Below are 19,805 nucleotides of genomic sequence, written 5' to 3' on the forward strand. Positions count from 1 at the left end.
GTTTCACTTTCAAGAGTTAATTCGAGATTTGGATTAAAAATCCTAATAAATGGTAAAGAAGGGAAGCCGCAGACAAAAATATTGAATGTTGTCTACAAGTTTTTCAGAATATTTCGTAGTCGCGGTACGTAATTTTAATCTACTTTTTTTTCAAATACAAATTTTAAAATGAATAAACTGTTGTAATTATTTATTTTTTGTATTTGCTAGATGGGTTGTGATGAGTTAGGAGACCGATGACGGTATGTCAATTTAATATTATTTCATGTTCAATAAAATTTAGAAATTTATAAATCTATCAAATAATGTTAACCCGTCAAATTGCTTACAAAATTTATTTAATTTTTTTGCAAGTTTCTAATTGAATTTGCTTTCTTTATCGAGAAATGTACTTCATAATTTATATTATTTATGGATAATATTTTGATTTTTATTATATTTTATTTTAATATGTCTACATAAATGTTTGTTTATTATTTATGGAAAAATAATATTATTCACCTAAAATAAAGAATTACGAAACATATACAATACAATTCTAATTAATGATAATATAAAATCTGTTACTTCTAAAACTATACACTATTTATTATATTTTTTGAATGAAAGTATCTTCGTAAACACACAAAATATTTTGTGACGTTGCAATTATACATACACACAATATCTGCATCTTCATACTGGCGTTACTGTGTTCCCTCTCGTGAGGTACGGACCGAGAGAGAACACAAGGTGCAGACCGATCATGTTCTTATGCCTGCACAGGGTGCGGACCGGTCACCTAGTTCTTATATATTTACCCTTACATAATTTTAATTTTATAAATGACTATATATTCATATATATATTCAGTAGTATCTAATCCTAATTCCCCGTGTATTTTGTAATCCTCCTATCCTACCTCACTGTATTATTTAACCTTCTTAGTGACATACCTTTTGAATCTTATAATATAATTGCTATACCTTAGTAAAAGAAACTATATATACTATATATAACAAATAAATAATAAGTTACATACCAAAACCATGACTATTAACATATGCTATATATCGTCCATAGATTTTCCAGTACATTTTCTATACATTTAAATTTTATATTAGATAAATTATATCTCAGCTTTCAATTTTAAAATTTAGAATGAACAAAATAAATCTTTATTCTGAATAGGAAAAAATCATTTGGCATATCATTCTAAACTAAAAGATGAATAAATCATTGATTATTGTTATACTATAAATTTCAAAATTTTGAATTTGTGCATTGTTTGTTTAAATTCTGAAACCAAAAGATATTTTTTTGTTATATTATAAACATATGTAACCATATATTTTGAAAAACTTTCCATATAAATTAAAACGATATATATTTTAAATAGCCAACCTTACAATATTGTTTAAACTGAAAATACAATAAATAAGTTTTGTATTGTTCAAAGTATATTTAGTTTAACGATTTCAAAAATATTCTTATTATTAATTTCACATAATTTCATATCTAAATTCAGTTCCATGCGCTCAAACTGAACTCAAAATTTCGGGTTCCTAACATTGTTATTTGAACAAAGCCAAAAAACTAAAATAACAGAACCCATAAAAAACCAAACTCAAATTTATAAATAATCAAACTTATTACTATACTTCATAACCAAAAAATCAAAATCCACAACCAAATAGAAAAATTAAGAGTACAACTTCGACGTAAACCAAAATTTACAAAATATCATCAAATCATAAAATTTTAATTTTGAAACATAAATTATAATTATAAATTATGCTAAAATTATAGATATAGATATAAATATTCTCGTGCAACCGCACGGATCAAAATCTATATTTTTTTATATTGGGATACTCATGAGTATCTTGCAATATGGACATACTCTTAAGCTTTAATAAATTACAAAGCAAACTACAAATATAACAAATGGCCCATTAGCCCAAGACACCAATGTTTGTCCTCAATAACATTTAAACTTTTTAGCAAAAAAAAAAACATTTAAACTTAAAACGTATTGAAAAACAATTGAGAGTTAGAGACCAAACAATTAACTGGAGGACAAGGTGGGCCTGGCTTCTCCTCAAGTTGGAAACTCGAGATCTTGCCACAAGGACCCGTTAGATACATAGATAAGAAGATAGTGACACCACGATCTATATCTACATTACCCATCCCTCGTGTCCTTTTCGACGTGAATCATCACGATCTGGAACTGGAATACGACACGACAACGCCGACAAAGCTGTTTCTGTATACAAAAATATATATTTTAGACACACGATATCAGTGCAGTGAGTTGGCCATAATCGAGCAAAAACAAAAGGGAAATGTCTTTTGTTAGATTATATATTTTCCTGGATCTAACCACAACTCAGAAAGAATCACGTGAATTCTATTATTTTATTAAGGAAAAATAAAACGTATCGACAACTGAAATTATAATGTTCATAGCATCCGACCACGCGCGTCTCCACTCTTCCCCGTTACTTCCCAACAACACTAATGCCTTTGCGACAAACTGAAAACCAATCTAACTTATACTAAAAGAGGAATATGATCAAAGGAGAACCTGTCCACGTTAGATTAAATAATCAACTAATCAGAAGACATTAATTTGCCATATCACAACATCTTTGTCGAGTTATTGAACTTTCCGTGTTGTCTCCAAAAATTAAATCATGGCCCGTGTAAAGCCCATCTGCCAAAAACCTATCTCCTAAGCATCTATCAATACGACTCTTCCACTTCGTCTTCTACGTCTCCATCTACTGTAAAAGGCGTAACAGACCCCCCTGATCAATCAGTGATACTCTTCAATCCCCTTTTGATGGTTTCGTTCCACCTCCCCTTCATTCTCCACCTATATAAATCACTACATCTAAACCTAAATTCAGACAAAATCGGAAACTTCCACAGAAAGAGATCACGCTATAACCATGAACTCTGCTAAATCAAACGGAAAGGTAGGAGTATACAATATTTTGTGCTCTATATTGATTATATGACTTGATTTTTATTGCATTTGTATATAGAAAATTCTTCTGTCTACTATTATTGTTTGTTTCTGATGGCTGTGGATATTGGGTTATGCAGTGTGTTCATGAAGGAGAAGATAAATTGAGTTATATTTAGTTTTGTACAACATCATCTTTTACAGTGCCTTGAACAAGACCTGAACCAAGATCGCTTGATCTCATGGAGCCAACATAACCAAACTGATAAAGAAGGAAGAAGGCTGATCATACAGGCCTGCGCAATTGCCTCCGGCGCCGTCGTCTTCTCTGAGTCCTCTTTATCGACTTGGGAGGACAAGGATTCATCTTTAGGTATGCGTCGGTGGCGTAAGGCATCAGCTTATTTTCTCTCTTAAATGCTTCAAAGATCTCCTTGGCTCTCATAAATTTGGTTCATTTGATCATTTCCATTGATGGGTCTGCCTTCGCTCACAGATTACTGTTGTGTTGGAGTTTATACCTTTTGAAACTTCCTCTAAGCATCTCTTCCACTGTAAGTATTTTCTCATCTTTTAAGAGATTAGCAATAATCTTAATGTTTGATCTGATTTTGTTTGACATATCTCAGTGATGATATAACTCATTCTGATGTTATATATGAACTATTCTTGGTAAATTGTGATGATATATGCAGGGGATATCAAGCCAATGAAGTGGGCGAGGAGGGTGAGAGCGGATTGCGGCAACACAGATCGCGTTTGTTTTCTCCTTTCAATTTGCTCTTCCTTCTCTATTTTGTTTGTTCTCCCTTCCCTTCTTTCGGTTTGGTCAATTATGTTGTTGTTTCTTTTGAGATTTTCGAGTTTATCACTATCTTCGAAAGTGGTTGTGTTGCTAACCATGGCGTACGTCTTTCTTCGAGTGTACAGCGAAGGCAGCAGTGGTAGGGTTTACCAGTGTGGAATTCCAGAAAGGCCTCTCGATTGTGAACCTTTATATGTAAGTGAAATACCTTTGTTCCTTAATCTCTAACTTCAAGTATTTGATTTGTGTTGTTTTGGGAATGAGATTTTTCCATTGGTTTGATTAGTAAACAACATTATGTTGATATTGTTCTGTGCAATAATATCAATTTGGTTTTATATTTTTATGTATAGAGAGGATAAAGTTGCTCATGATTTCTGAAACAACACACACTTCTTCTTCTTAATCCTCAAAGATGAATCTACCAAGTCTCCTCTCCAGGTTAATGGACTCTAAACAGAGCACTTGAAAGTTGATTTTTTTTGGTGTGTCATGTGTGCAACAGCAGTTTTTATCGTTTCACACTAGGCTTATTATCCTTTAGTAAAGATCTAACTGATATGAATTAGCTTACTATAAGAAATGTTAATGGAATTAACTTAACAGCAAATTGCATTTGAAAAACGTAGACCTTCAAACATGTATATGTATTGAACATAGATTCTGTAGATATAAAGGTTGTAGAGTTTCTTTTAAATGCATTTATCATTCATCATTTTAATGTTTCTACTTATCTTATGGATTATTTGATTGCCAAGTTCAGTAAGTAAATTTTGTATGACTTTGTTAATGTTACAAACCCATTATCTCTATCGAACTAACATACTTTTTTTTATCTTGATTACCACTGCTCAGATATGTGATGTTTGATCGATCACCAATCACCAATCACCATCCTATTCTCCAGGTGGGCGTGCTTGATGGCCATTAGTGAAGCTCTGTCAAGAACGACTGTAGTGGAAAATGAATTTTTGAATGAGTACGAAGGTGGTGGAAAATATAGCATCGGTGATCATGGTTATTGCTACAGCTGTGGTGGTGGTTGATACGCGAAATCATATATACCTATATATACTTCAAATGTATTTATTTTTAGTTTTATCTATGTTCTAAGTTTAGTTATCTAATTATTTAATTTTATTGTGTATATCATGCTTATCTGGCATGTTTGACGGCTTGGAACACAGTTTTGTTTATTTGTTATATTTAATTTTTCTCATTGATCATATATAAAAAAATACATAATTTCTCAAAAAATGATAAAGCCTGGTCAAAAGTTAACTTAAAAGTATTTTTTTGTGTAACATAGGAGATAATTTTTTTTTTTTTTGTAATGTGACAGAGAAGATAATTGATATTTTGTGTGTGTATACAGCCTAGATTAACTTAAAGTATTTTTTGACTAAAATTTGAGATATTTTACATTTACTATAGCGTTTAATTTTGGGTCTGTAAGACACCTACATTTAGCAAATTAACACGACTAATTTTTTTATTTTTCCGTGATACCAAACATAGCGTTTTATGAATGAAATTAGAAGTTGCACATATATAACAAAGTAAGATTAATTTAACAGTTTAGTAAGAAAACAATTTTACAAATTAAGGACGTTAATTTTACAACATATACCACATATAAAATATGTTGATGTTACATCATTTGTAATAAAAAAATGAAATCTAAAGTGTAATAAGTGTTTTTACAAGCTGACCAAACATCTATACATATTTGAATTCCATCAAAATTAAGCATGAACAACGTAAATATTCCGCACAAGAAACGGATGCCCCTTTAATCCAATAGGAAACAGAAAAAATATATCCACAAGTGGAAGTGGTTACTAATGGTTCATTAATAATTTTACACCAAAAGTCCCAATTCGAAACCAAAAAAAAATTATGTAAATTAGTAGAAATTTTTTTACATGAGATCTTCAACGTGGTTCAAGAAGTATTAGTAGACGTGAATCTATAGGACAGTTCAAAATGATATAATCAGACATGACTTTTCATAAATTAGGTAGCATTGTCGGATATAAAATCCTCTATATATATCCACAGATGTAAAAAATATCTCTATTTTACACACTCTGTTTTTAATAGACGACTCTTTGAAGTTTTTTTTTTAAATTACAAGACGTTTTAAATTTACAATATAAATTTTTATTCTTTTATACTATATAACATTTTATATTTTACAGATTATTTTTCTGTTGATTGAATTACGTTTAAATAACATTTTTGTTTAGAAAATATATAACATTAAATATTTTTAATATGTGTGCAAAATTTCAATGCTTTAAATGAAAAAAATAGTAATTTTGATTTGGTATTAGAAATCCAGCGGCTTATTATCTACAACTTATTTAACATGTTATATTATTAAAAGTTTTGGACATCGGTAAGTTAGTAAGTTTTAAAGTACATATGTGCTCACAAAGAAATATATAATAACTTCTTACCAAAAAAAAAAGAAATATATAATAACTTAAACTGACACAAATTATAGGATATTGTGGGAATGATTAGGTTTTGTGCCTAGCCAAGCTGAAAAATCTATAACCTCAATGATTTTAACTGGAACGACATATATTTGTTTTGCTTATTTAGATTTGAATCCAATGTTTTATAACTTTAAAGGTAAATAGAATTCGATTTTATACATTTATTCGAGTTTACATTTAAAAAGGCAATAAAATAATTATAAAATAATTTAGAAAATATGTGCTCATATAATTTTTTGTTACCAATGAACAAAAAAATATAAACAGCTCTGAAAGATAATTACAGTTGATTAGCAAAAACAAAATAATTTCAATATGCAGAATATTAAGGATATTTAATAAAACATTAATAAAGACATATACTAATATAACCAGTAAATACTAAGTTGAAAAACCAATTTATAAATCTTTGTTGATACTCAATGCGAAAATTTGTTATAATATACTCTCTCCGTTTTTTAATTTAAGTACTTTTGCCTAAAAGCACAAAGATTAAGAAAATTATTATGTTTTAAAAAGTATTGTATAATAAAATAGGTTAGATATAATTTAACCAATCAAAAATAAGTCTATTTAATTTGATTGGTTACACTATATTCAATTAATGTAAAAGTTACCTAAAAATATGAAAACTACTTACATTTTAAAACAAAAACATTTCCCTAAAATTATTTACAATATGAAACGGAGGGAGTAATAAATAAAATACATTAAGTAAAATAAATTATAAACTCCAAAACAAAACAAAATTTTTTTAATTCACATAATTTATCATAATTTTAAATTGTAGAAAAGAAAATTGTTCTTAATTTTTAAGTGTATGATACAAATGATAAATACATTAGTAGAAGTGGCACTAAAATTATTATTAAACTATCAAATAATAAAATTAAATACAGAAAATGGAACAAAATTATTTACATAGTAATAAAATTGAAAATAAATTTAAACGCACATAATCCGCGCTATACGGACTAGTATACCTAATGGAGCTAATTTTGATTTCTTGTCGCGCCACGCACAATTCTCTTTTATTTTTAACTTAAAATAAATTAAAAATCAGACACTGACTCGCACTAATCAACTGCTATCACACGCTGTCCACACCAAACTACAAAGTACATTAGTTTACAAAAGTACCCTTCTAACAGTTATGAGTTCTACTTAAAAGTGCTATAAATCCACTGTGTCTCGTCGGCGCTAAGCTTCCGGCGGATTATAAGATACCCAGATTCACTTATTTAGGCACCAAAAAAAAAACAGTAATACCAAATTAAAATTAAAATCTAAAGGAGTAGTACATTGACTGACTGACTGACCAAGCAAAATTAAAAATCCATGATAAAATAAAAATAAAAACAAACTGAGATCGGGCAAATGATAATCGTTTAAGACATAGGTTTCCGGCAGAGAATCATATGCATGGGAGAGAAAATTTCAGTTTCGCCTCCTCTGGACAAGAAATCAGCAGTCTTAAACAACATCTCATGAACATCGACGGTTCCCTTAGGCGCAACTCCAACGGCAGACAAGATCTGAACGACAACGTGGTTCCTCCAATAAGCGAGGCGACCCATCTTAAGCCTAGTCCACCACGGCTGAGCCGGTGGAGCGGCAAGATCCTTCTCCTTGACAATTTGGAACCCAACTTTCTTGGCGGCCTGGGCTATATCGGAGTAAGCCCTAAGGCCAGGAAGCGCGTCACCCCTCTCGATCCCTTGGATGACCTCCACGTGTTCCTCATCCTGGGCGTTGAACTTATCAGTGGTGACCCACTCGTACGATACATACAAAGATCCGGGTTTCAACACCCTGTAGATCTCGGCGTAGACTTCTTCCAGGTTCGGCGCGTGACACGTCGCTTCGATAGAGTACGCGCCGTCGAAGGTATTATCATCGAAGGGCATCTGGAGGAAGTTACCACACACGACCTCGCAGAGCGCGTCGAGTCCTGCTTTCCTGTTGTGGTCACGCGCTCTCTTCACCTGGTACTCGTTGATCGTGATCCCCACCACGTTGGCTCGCGAGTGGGATGCAATCGCGCGCATCGGACCTCCCACGCCGCATCCGACATCGAGGATCTTTTGACCCGGTTTCACTTGGATCAGATCTACGGCCATCTCTTCGTGGAGGCGCGTGGCGTCACGGTGGGATTTGCCTCGGATGGAAGGAGAGAAGTGGAAGGACTGTCCCCATCCCCACTCGTAGATGTCGGTGACGAGGTTGTAGAACGTGTCCACGAAGTCCGGGACTTTCTCGGCGGTTTCGATCTCTTTCGGACGGCGGAAGAACGACCAGTACTGTTTGTACTTGTCTTGAACTTTCTCCGCCGAGATGGACCCGCCCGATAGATCCAACGCTCGTTTGCCTTTACGCTCCGCTGGTCCCAGGACGCACAGGAACCAGTAGATTCCGCCGGCTACGAGAGCTCCAGTGAAGAAGAGTGCGACACTGTCCATTTTTTAAAGAGAGAGAGAGAGACGAGAGACGAGAGACGTTTTCGTTATTGCTGGTTGACAAGTCAGAAGTGATAATAAATAGATGGCAACATAAGTATTTATTTTTTGTGGATGGACTCCCTTTATTTCGCATTTAAAATTATTATTAATGAGAAGAAGCCTCTGATTTGTCCTTTGACTTGAAAAATCTATAGATTCTTCTTTTTTTTGTGAACGAGTATATCCAATGAAACAAAATATTTGAAGAAAAAAAACGCTTAGTCAAATGAAAATTTATTGCAAACTCCACTACACGAAGTTTTCGTTTGTAATTTATCTAAAAGAAACAAAAAAAGTATGTTTCAAAAAAAAAAAAGAAACAAAAAAAGTCATTCTGTGTAATTAAGTTTAGTAATTACTCTAAAGAAACAAAACTCTATTATGTACTTTTTAGTTTCATATTTTTAATTGTATTTTGGTCCATACAATTACACATCACTTTTATGATTTATAAATATTTTCTCGTTTATTATTTTAGTCCTTAAAAATAGATCTCATAAATATTTTAAATTTTGTTTACAAATTTTAAATTTTACACATAAAATTAAATAAAACTTTAAAATAAGATTTAAAATATTTTAAGCTAGATTTAGACAACAATAATATAAAAAAAACTTAACAAAAAGATTTTAAAAAATTACATGAAGACATAACTATTACATTAATTTAAATATTACAACAACATTAATCGTCAGGTAAGTTTGATCATGAACCTTCAAAATTTTCAAATATTGTCCAGATGTTTTGTGTAATTGAAGATGGTTGTTGTTGTTGTTGTTTTGATGTATTTTCGTACAATTTTTTCTTGTTCATATCGAATATATTCATGAGTATCAATATCATCGAAAATAAATTAGTCTTTTAGCAATGTTTTATGTTTCTCTTTTACTTTTTTTGTTCCGATCTAATGTATTTACAAATATAAATATTACCCGATTTCAACAACTTTTAAACTCGTAATCTACAAAGTAAAAATGAGGAAGACCATTTTTACTTCGAAATACAGTAATAGATCATATATGCATTACGAAAATCATTTTATGAAATAATATAGTATTTTATTTGAAATTCAATATTAATTAAGTTGTTTTCATTTAAATTTTTATATTTAATATAATATTTTATTAATTAAAATTGTTGTAATATGTTTATTTATGTCCTAGTTATTTACAAAAGTTTTATGAATTCAAATTAGTTATGACAAATATAAGGACTTTATTATAAAATATAAATAATTTTGAAGTTGAGTTTGAAGTTTTGCTTTTGGAGAAGAACGTCTTTAAACTTCAAATATAGAGTTTTGGAAATTTCAAAATAGAGTTTCTTTTTTAAGATGCTCTTAGAAAAACTGTTCAAAAGAATTAGTAGTGATGTCATCTCTAATCCAACACTAGAACTCTATTTTAGTGTGATTTTGACGCCAAAATCTTCTCCAACCCAATACTAAAAATCACACTATTTTAGTGCAATACTATAATTTCGCGCTAAATTTGGTATGACACTATTTCATCACACTAAAATATTATTCATCCAATAAAAATTATTCATTTATTTTATCAATAAAATATGCAATTTAATAAATAATAAATATAATTATAAATACATATAATTTTATAATGTAGGTTTTAGTGTTAAGTTTGGTGTTGTGGTTGGAAAAAAAACTTATTTTTAGTGTTAAAACTACAATAAAATAGTGTGATTTTTTACTCTAGAAGTGTTTTATAGTTAGAACCTAAATGTATGTTCTATATGTATTTTTGAAGTTTTTATCATTATTAGTAACTTTTGTTAATATCAAAAACTATAATGCAAATAAATAAAATTTTAAAGATTTTTTTGAGGATTCATGGTTGGAGTAACCAATCTTCAAATCTTTATTTTAAAGTTTTGCTTTTTTTTAAACGAGATCTTGGATTGGAAATGCTCTAAGAAAAGTAAAAGTGATCTAAGATCTAGTTCTTTTGACAAAAAAAACGAAAAAGCAAAGAAGTGAAGTGATGTACATGGGAGAAAAGTACCGACCAGAGGAGGAGAAATCACGTGGAAGCTTCTTCTTTTTTATGAAAAGCCAGCTTTTCGAATTGTTTACAAAAGTCGATTCATTGATCTGCTCTTATTTCTTTTTGTTCTTGTCGTTTCTTTCTTGGCTTCTAATCAGACCACGTTACTTCAAAAGATGCTCTTTCTCCTCTTCTTTAACCTCTAGATCCCTCTCTCAAGTCTGTGCACAATGCACTGTCTCATTTTTGTATCTTTCTCACTCAATATTTCTTTCTCTCTTGCTGTTTAAAAATGGAAGTTGACACTAGTGAAATTGTTACTTTAAAACTATTAGCATTGTTAGTATTCTAATCTTTACCAAAATCTTAAAGTTCTGATACATTTTTGTTACGAGAAGAAAACTTAGTGTAGGCCAATTTGACCTATGGGATGTAAAACAAACTTGCACATGATGAACACACATTTCACGTTGTGTTATACTTTGATGCCCATATCAGCAGAGAAGCTAACGGGGATTGTGTTTGTGTGTTTACCAGCTAATGGCTAATTGCTTGTCATTTGGATCAAATGAAATGATAATGTATCACCAGAATGACATTTCTCTAGGCTTAATAGAATATGATTCTTTTGTTGATTATAACTGGGTAGTAACCCGAATGGGTGTGAATTATATACTTGGATAATGATTGAATCGTCTTGTTTTTTTAAAGAGTATTTCGACTCTATTCCAAACCTTGGATTACAAAAAATCCCTTTGTAGGATAAGACAATAAAAGTCTCATTTTTGTTTTAGTTTATACAAGAATAACAAATAAAACTTTAGTGCTTATATGTGTTTCTTCAAAGATCTTTGATGATCTTCAAACAATAAATCTTTATTTCTTCCTCTCTTACTAACTATTAGTTTTTGATTTTCAATCTTGTTTTTCAAGTTGTGATCAAGTTATAATTTTTCATTGCCCACAACTCCTTATATAGAGTACTAAGGGTTACAATGGTTAGCACCAATAGTTAGGATGGTTAATGAAGAGTTACAACCATTAATACCAATAGTTACATTGACTAAACAAAAGTCACAATGGTTCATCACCAAAAGCTTTAATCACCAATGGTTACAATGGTTTATCACTAAAGGTTGCAACCATTTATCACTAATAGTTACAATCACAAACAGTTGCATTTGTTCATCTAAACAATTGCAATGCTTCACTTTAATGGTTACAATGATTCACTTAAATATCCAACATCTTTTACGTAGCTGTGGCCTGTTCAAATTGACATGTTATAGTTAGATATTTATGTTTTGACAAAGAGTTTAGTCTCTGGATTTATGTTCCATTATATAGCTGAATTATACTTCCAGTTGTGCTGGTAGATAAACCGGCTACAAAGATGTTCAGCTTTTACATGTTGTAATTGGAGTTGCTAGTTGTATATACTTTATATAATATAATATGTATGTACGAAAAGGATTTGTACCTATTAATAACTAGGTGTCTTGCCCGCATATGCGGGCTTAATCGTTTAACAAATATTTATTAGTTTATTTTTTATTAATTCAAAAACCATCATAATAACTTATTATTTATGTTTTCAAAAAAATTAAATCAAACATATATATATATATATGACAAAAATCTAATTAAATATATATGTTTAATTAAAATTTATTAAAGATAACATTGACTTTAACCACTGAATTTATTATAATTGTTTTATAGTTTATTTTTAAATTTTATAATTGAAAAATATGTTTTAAGATAACAACACAATATATAAGACTTATCTTGTTTTAAAAAAAAGTTAATATTATTAATAAAAATTTGTTTTTGGTTATATAATTAATTATATATAAAATTCATTAAGGGTATTATAGATATTAACCGCTCTAACTTTTAACGTGAGAGCTCGATTCCAAAAATGTACTTCGCAAATAATAGTATAATTAATTAAAATTTATTAAAGATAACATTGCTTTAACCACTGAATTTATTATAATTGTTTTATAGTTTATTTTTAAATTTTATAATTGAAAAATATGTTTTAAGATAACAACACAATATATAAGACTTATCTTATTTTCCAAAAAGTTAATATTATTAATTAAAATTCGTTTTTGATTATATAATTAATTATTTAGAAAATTCATTAAGGGTATTATAGATATTAACCGCTCTAACTTTTAACGTGAGAGCTCGATTCTAAAAATTTACTTCGCAAATAATAGTATAGATATAGATCAATTATACGTATTCTAACTAGATTTACACATGTTATGTCGCAGATGGTTTGGTTTACTGTTTACATATGCGTTATAGCTGACTTTATACATGTTACAATCGAGTAATAGATGATACCACTACAAGAAAACAGCGGCATACTGAGGGAAAAAATCGTCGGTATGTCGTCGGAATAACGCTATTCCGACGACATACCGACGAAAAAAGTCCTCGAAAATTTGTTTTTTCTCAGAAATCCCTCGGAAATTTCCGACGGAATTCCGAGGAAACGAATTTCCGAGGAAATTCTGAGGACCACAAGTTCGTAGGAAAGTCCTCGGAATATTCTGAGGAAGATGTCGTCGGAATATCCCGAGGGATACACTTCCTCGGAATATTTCCAAAATTAAAAAAAAAATTATAAATTTATTTTTATAAAATGAAATTCGAAAATATAAAATTAAAATTGAAATAGAAAACATATTTAAAATACAAAAAATAATAAAATAGTTTTTATAAATAAAAAAAATGTTTTATAAATAAAAAATTAGTTTTAATAAATATAAATATTTTTATAAATATGAAATCATCTTTTTATAAATACAAAATAGTTTTTATAAATACCAAAAATAATAAAATAGTGTTTATAAATCAAAAAAATGTTTTATAAATACAAACTTAGTTTTAATAAATATAAATATTTTTATAGATATGAAATCATCTTTTTATAAATACAAAATAGTTTTTATAAATACAAAAAATAATAAAATAGTGTTTATAAATAAAAAAATGTTTTATAAATACAAAATTAGTTTTATAAATATAAATATTTTTATAGATATGAAATCATCTTTTTATAAATACAAAATAGTTTTTATAAATAAAAATAATAATAAAATAGTGTTTATAAATCAAAAAAATGTTTTATAAATACAAAATTAGTTTTAAAATATGAAATCATCTTTTATAAATCCAAAAATCGAATTTATATACAAAAAACGTTTTGTATATTTAAAAATAGTTTTTATAAATAGAAAAATAAAAAATAGTGTTTATAAATCAAAAAAAATGTTTTATAAATACAAAATTAGTTTTAATAAATATAAATATTTTTATAAATATGAAATTATCTTTTATAAATCCAAAAATCGAATTTATATACAAAAAACGTTTTGTAAAATCGAATTTATATGGAAAAAACGTTTTGTAAATACAAAAATAATAAACAATTTATAAAAAAAATTCTAAATCAATTCAACACAACCAAATCACAATTCTAAACCTATTACACAACAAATCACAATCCTACCCAATCACCCTAACAAAAATCTATCAAAAAACTTCTAAAATCATCAAATCTACTTAAAAACCTAATAAGTAGGACCTAAGAGAGTGGGATAGGGTCCTTACATGATTTGTAAGGGAATTGAGAGGATTAGCCGGAGAGATCGTCGCGAGAGAAGGTGGAGAACGCCGGAAGGAGAGAGAGATCGCCGGAGAGGAAGAAGAGAGAAATGGGGAAGAAGATGCGTTTCGAGTTTATAAAACCTAGGGTCCACGGATATTTTCCGTCGGAATTCCCTCAGTATTTTCAATTTCAATTTTCGCGAAATATTTGGCGGCTTGTTTGCCCGGTTAAATGAAAATATTCCGAAGAAATTCCGACGGCCACTTAAATATCCGTCGGAATTTCCTCGGAATATTTTCATTAATTCGAGGAAAAAGAATATCCTGTGCATGTATTTTTATTAATTTATATTATTCCTCGGAATTTCTTCGGAATATTCCGAGGAAATTCTGAGGAACACATGTTTGGGGTTTCAAAACATCAATTTTTTTTGCCCTATATCATTTCTTATACAAATGTAATGCATACCATTGAGGAATCTTTGTATAGATGATCATAAACCATGAAATAACAAAATTTCAAAACGAATTGTAAGTATTCCCTTTACCGTTTATTAAAGTGTATAAGTGTTTCTCTTATGTTGTGGAGATTTCGTTCATACAATCAGAAAAGTGTTATATAAGTGTTTCACTTAAACAAAATTTTGACTTCATAATCAGTCTAAGACACTTAATAGGGGTTATATAAGTGTTATCCAAACCGCAAAACGTTGTTTTCAGTTTAAAAACCCTACTTCCCCGGAAAAGCCTCGGAATATTCCGAGGAAATTCCGAGGAAAAACAAGTGTTCCTCGGAATTTCCTCGCAATATCCGAGGCTTTTCCGAGGAAACATAAACCCTAAAAGCAAACCCCTGAATCGTCGGAAAAGTCTCGGACTATGCCGAGGAAATTCCGAGGAAATATGATTTCCTCGGTATTTCATCGGTATATTCCGAGGAAATTCCGAGGAAATCCAAATTTTGGGTTTCCTCGGAATTTCCGAGGAAATTCGTTGGAATATTCCGAGGATCTCATTTTCCGTCAGAATGTCCGTCAGAATTACGCTGTTTTCTTGTAGTGTACATCTAAGCTTATATTTGCTACATGCATGGATTCTTACATGTTGTAGTTCGCTTATACATGTCATGACTGAGTTTATTAGTAAATATACTTTTTACATTTTATACAATTAAATTCATATATATGGCTTGATGTCTGCAGGGTGCAGATGGATCTCTACACAAACAGCTTATTTTTTTAACAGTTCTATTTGTCTACCTATAATACTCCGAAAACTTTGATGGCGAGACATAAGTCTACATATAATTTATAAACCAAGAAAAACCATTTATAGAACCAACCAGTTATACTATAACAACCACGGTCCATTCGATTCAACACTCTTTAGAATTACAAAAACACCTTTATGTAAGACTGACAGAAAAGCCTCTACTTTTGTTTAGAGACACTCTTTCACTTCACTCACATTTTATTTAGTTAACGGTGACTTTACCGACCATACCAGCACCCTGATGCGGCGCACAATAGAAGCTGTAGGTCCCAGGCTCAGTCAAGGCAACCTCGTACGTCTCTCCGGCAGCGTTGAGTAGATCTTGCTCGTCCATGGAGATCTTGCTCGCGTCAACACCACTTGGGATCTCATCCTCATCGAACACAACATTGTGTGGGAATCCAGCATTGTTCTTGAACACAATCTTCTCTCCTTTCGCTATTGTGAACTCGTTGGGAACGAAAGCTAACGCTCCATCTCCTGATCCCAAGAGAACATCTATCGCCATGGCGTTTCCAGCCAGAGCGATGGAAGCTGCAGCCGCTACGGCCGCGACTCCGAAGTCCTTTAGAGATGACTTCACGGTGAGCTTTGATGATGTTGCGGCCATGGGGATTCTAACGACGGCGGAGGGTTTGGAGATTGTTGATTTGAGACCGGTGAACGATGGGATTGCGACGGTGGCTGAGGTTACTGAAGCCATGATGAAGATTAGAGGCTTAGATTTACTTTTTTATTTTGATATCTTTGTGTCGATTGAGAAATTGTGAGGTGTATTAGTTTTATGTGGTGAGAGGGAGAAAATGAGATAACGCAATGCATGGCTCTAAAAAGCAAACTCCATACTATCTGTAGAGACGCGTTGTGATTGGTTGGTTTTAGATACTGTCTGTCATGACGTGTCATTGTGAGGTGAAGAAATGGGATAAGCTTATTCGATGACGTGGCATTTCTCCTTCTAAAGATTAGGCTTGTTTTATGCGGTGGATTCAACTTGCTCATGAAATGTTGTTTCAGTGTTTTTTTTTTTTGACAAAGTAACTTTCACGGATCACAGAAAGACCCTAACGCAATGAACACATGAATGAATTAAGGTGAAAGTAAAGAGAAAGAGAGACAATAATCAACGATAATAGAGATAATATAATATTCAGATAGATGCTGAGCAATGTTGGTTAAAAACTAGACGATGTTGAAAGATACTTGATGGTCTCTCCATTCGCCATTCTCCAAATACCTCTCATAGAACTTTACTTCATTAGTCGGTTTCACGGTCAATGCTGTTGTACTCGTTGTTCTGTAGCGTCCTTCTTTTATCGGAATCCAATTACTGTATTCTCTTACTTCAAAGTCCACAAAAAATGCTGTCAGCTTATTTCCTTCCACAGCTTCGGTTGGATCATACATAAACCTCTCAGCAGTCTCCCTAAGCGATGGTTGCTCTTCGTTTTTATATTCATCAATCATCTCATTGAAAAAATCTTTCAGACGTAAATCCTGCATGTATTATTACCAAAGCGTCACTATTAATAGAAATTTGCACATGGAAGATCCTAAACAACTTGAGCTTGTACTAATTTACATTGGGAAGGTGGCCATCGAGTCCGGAATAAGAAAGGATATGCACCCCAAAAGCAACTTGTTCTGTACGAACATGTGGCACAGTTGCAGATAATTTGTTGATATAAAACATAGAGTTTGAAGTTATGTCTGCCACAATTAGCTTAAAGGTCATCCCGGTGTATCTCAAAGGGTCTGTAGCTATTTCATTTGCAAAGTCTTGTGGACTCATGTGGCCCTGTAATAAAAGCAATTCTTCTTGAGATCCATTTTCAATATAGCTTAAACCAAAAAAAACAGGGAAAAGAAAAAAATATTTAACCAAACCTGCAAGAACTCAGCAGGAAGAGAGACGCAATTGTTTAAACCGTCAAAGATCATTGCGTCCACAAGAAAAGCAACTCGGCCATTTCTAGAGATACCACACCATGTCCCACCGTTCGGTTGAGCCCAACCACTCAACACCTCGACATTCCAAGCCGCCCCGTTTATCATCCTTTTTTAACCACACGAATGTAAAACGTAACACTCATCAACTAAACAATTAATGCAATAAAAAAATTAAACCCTAAAAAGGTCTGAATAATATTAAACTTGCCAGGTATCAAAGTTGTCTCTGTTATACAGCAGCGTTAGTTGCCTTTCTCCCCATTCGAATGCGGATATCCCCATTTTTTTGAAGGAATGTTATTTTTGTTTTGCTATTGGAATTCTCTTCTGAACTCTTATGTTTGTAGTGTAGTTGTGATTCTTCATCTTTGTGAGAGTCAGCCTCTCCGTTTTATAGTTTCTGCTATGAGCATCTCTAATGTATGCTTCTATATTTTTCTCTAAAATAGAGATTTCTATTATTAATGTGAATTTGTTCCAATGTATAACTTTATAATAGAATTTTTCTATTTTAGCTATTTTAGAGAAAAATATAGAGAAATGTTACTTTTTGTCTCTATATTTAGAGATGAAAATAGCATATCTCAATATTTTTATCCACAAAAAAATAAAAGATTTTGAATAGATTTTATACACATTTTATCAAATGCGAATCTCCAAAATTTTATTTTTTACTTTTTGTTCTCTAAATAACCCATAAAAATAATCAAAATAGATTTTATTTAAGAAGTAATGATAATTATACTCTCATTTATAGTTTACATAATTATTTATTAAATATATAAAATAATTATATATTAAATATTAAAATAAATATTTAAAAATTAAAAATTTCTTTTTCCCGAATTTTCTTTTGAAATTATTTTTTCTTAAATCAAAACTTAGAAAAATCTTCTGTAATATATATGATATCTTCTTGAATTCATTAAAAAAATTGAATAAATGAATGCGTTCATAAACGTGTAATTAAGTTAACTTATATGTATACTTAGATTTCATGAATTTTACTTTTATGCATATTTAAATATAAATATGTATAATATCTTTATAAAATTTAGATATTAAATTCAAAGTCTTCTCAAAACTTAAGGAATATGTTATACACATTCAAGAATATCTTACTAAATTTACATATAATTTAAATTCAGTAATGTATTAATAACTATATATTCATGAAGTTCTTTCGATAAATATATTTAAGTATGTATTCTTAACACATTTATAAAAAAATCTTAATTTTATGAAGATATTATACATATTTATTAATATCTTCCTAAATTTTAAAAAGATATAATAATTATTTAACAATATTTTCTTATATAAATATATAATTCAAATTCAATAAGATGTTATACACAGAAATTTTTACTAAATTTCTATTAAAATTGTTTTCTAAATTTTTTTACGAAAAAATTGGATAATTTTTTATATTTAAATATTTTTCATTTATATTTGTATAAAATGGTATAAAAGTCATTTAACCCTCTAATAAAACTTATTTTGGTCACTTTAACCTTCATAAGTTAGTTTGGAAACAAAAACATGTTTTATATCTAATTGATCATTACTCTTTTATCAAATAATAGAAAATAAAACATGAAACTTATCAACATAAAAAATATATTAATATATTTATTAATTATTTACATATTTTGCTTTAAAACAGCTTTTTCACGTTTCCAAAAAAAAATCACAAATCTTCTAAAATTAAAACGTAAGTTGACATCGTTTCTAAACTGATATTTTTTAAAAAGAATATTCCAATGAGTTTCCATACATTTCTAAAATATTCTGTATTCCCAAATGTTTCCTAATTCCACCCAACTTAAGTTATAACCATGTTCTTATTTGCTCATTTGAGTTGCTGATTTAAATTTTGTCACGTTCTGCTAGTTTTTTTTTTCTTTTGCTAAACTGTAAATATTCATAAATGAATAGTTAGGGTTACAAAGCTTAAGTTTGTGTTTTCTTGGCAAAAAACAATAATAAAAAAAGGAACACACATTTTTGAAGAATTTGGTTGATCATGTCATGTCACCGAAACCAAAGTGGCATAAGAATTTTGTACTTGCTCCTATGCCTTTTCGCAGTGATTGTATTACGGATGTCCCTGTCAGTGTATTTGAAAGTGACCTGAATTGAGCAGAGATGAACGGCAGAGTTGCGCTGTCTCCGAGTGTTATAAAGCGAACTGAT

The 19,805-nt window shown here is 30.3% G+C and overlaps 3 protein-coding genes and 1 long non-coding RNA gene across 4 annotated transcripts; 1 reads left to right on the forward strand and 3 right to left on the reverse strand.

Moving 5' to 3' along the window:
* The first annotated feature begins 581 nt into the window (after positions 1–581).
* LOC106433710 lies at positions 582–6,965 on the forward strand. Its single transcript, XR_007340325.1, has 4 exons — positions 582–2,963; positions 3,094–3,953; positions 4,112–4,199; positions 4,614–6,965. It is a non-coding gene; the product is annotated as an uncharacterized LOC106433710 (long non-coding RNA).
* A 553-nt stretch (positions 6,966–7,518) lies between these two features.
* On the reverse strand, positions 7,519–9,083 carry LOC106433723 (24-methylenesterol C-methyltransferase 2). The gene has a single exon (XM_013874550.3). The coding sequence runs from the start codon at positions 8,719–8,721 to the stop codon at positions 7,651–7,653; it is 1,071 nt and encodes a 356-aa protein (XP_013730004.1). The 5' UTR covers positions 8,722–9,083; the 3' UTR covers positions 7,519–7,650.
* A 6,608-nt stretch (positions 9,084–15,691) lies between these two features.
* Positions 15,692–16,379, reverse strand: LOC106433715 (plastocyanin). Its single transcript, XM_013874540.3, has one exon. The coding sequence runs from the start codon at positions 16,360–16,362 to the stop codon at positions 15,862–15,864; it is 501 nt and encodes a 166-aa protein (XP_013729994.1). The 5' UTR covers positions 16,363–16,379; the 3' UTR covers positions 15,692–15,861.
* On the reverse strand, positions 16,299–18,367 carry LOC106433714. Its single transcript, XM_013874539.3, has 4 exons — positions 17,818–18,367; positions 17,547–17,715; positions 17,242–17,457; positions 16,299–17,156 (listed from the first exon to the last, which is right to left on the reverse strand). The coding sequence occupies exons 1-4, from the start codon at positions 17,889–17,891 to the stop codon at positions 16,842–16,844; spliced, it is 774 nt and encodes a 257-aa protein (XP_013729993.1). The 5' UTR covers positions 17,892–18,367; the 3' UTR covers positions 16,299–16,841.
* Positions 18,368–19,805: the final 1,438 nt, after the last annotated feature.

Source organism: Brassica napus, chromosome A6 (assembly GCF_020379485.1).
Source record: "Brassica napus cultivar Da-Ae chromosome A6, Da-Ae, whole genome shotgun sequence".
In the NCBI taxonomy this organism is placed as follows: domain Eukaryota; kingdom Viridiplantae; phylum Streptophyta; class Magnoliopsida; order Brassicales; family Brassicaceae; genus Brassica; species Brassica napus.

Excerpts from the sequence above, each read along its gene's own strand:
- LOC106433714 (XM_013874539.3), bottom strand. The coding sequence starts at position 17,891 with ATGGGGATATCCGCATTCGAATGGGGAGAAAGGCAACTAACGCTGCTG. Across the intron at positions 17,716-17,817 it reads AGAGACAACTTTGATACCTG|GATGATAAACGGGGCGGCTT; the intron begins GCAAGTTTAATA and ends TGGTTAAAAAAG. Across the intron at positions 17,157-17,241 it reads TCGATGGCCACCTTCCCAAT|GATTTACGTCTGAAAGATTT; the intron begins GTAAATTAGTAC and ends TAATACATGCAG.
- LOC106433723 (XM_013874550.3), bottom strand. The coding sequence starts at position 8,721 with ATGGACAGTGTCGCACTCTTCTTCACTGGAGCTCTCGTAGCCGGCGGA.
- LOC106433715 (XM_013874540.3), bottom strand. The coding sequence starts at position 16,362 with ATGGCTTCAGTAACCTCAGCCACCGTCGCAATCCCATCGTTCACCGGT.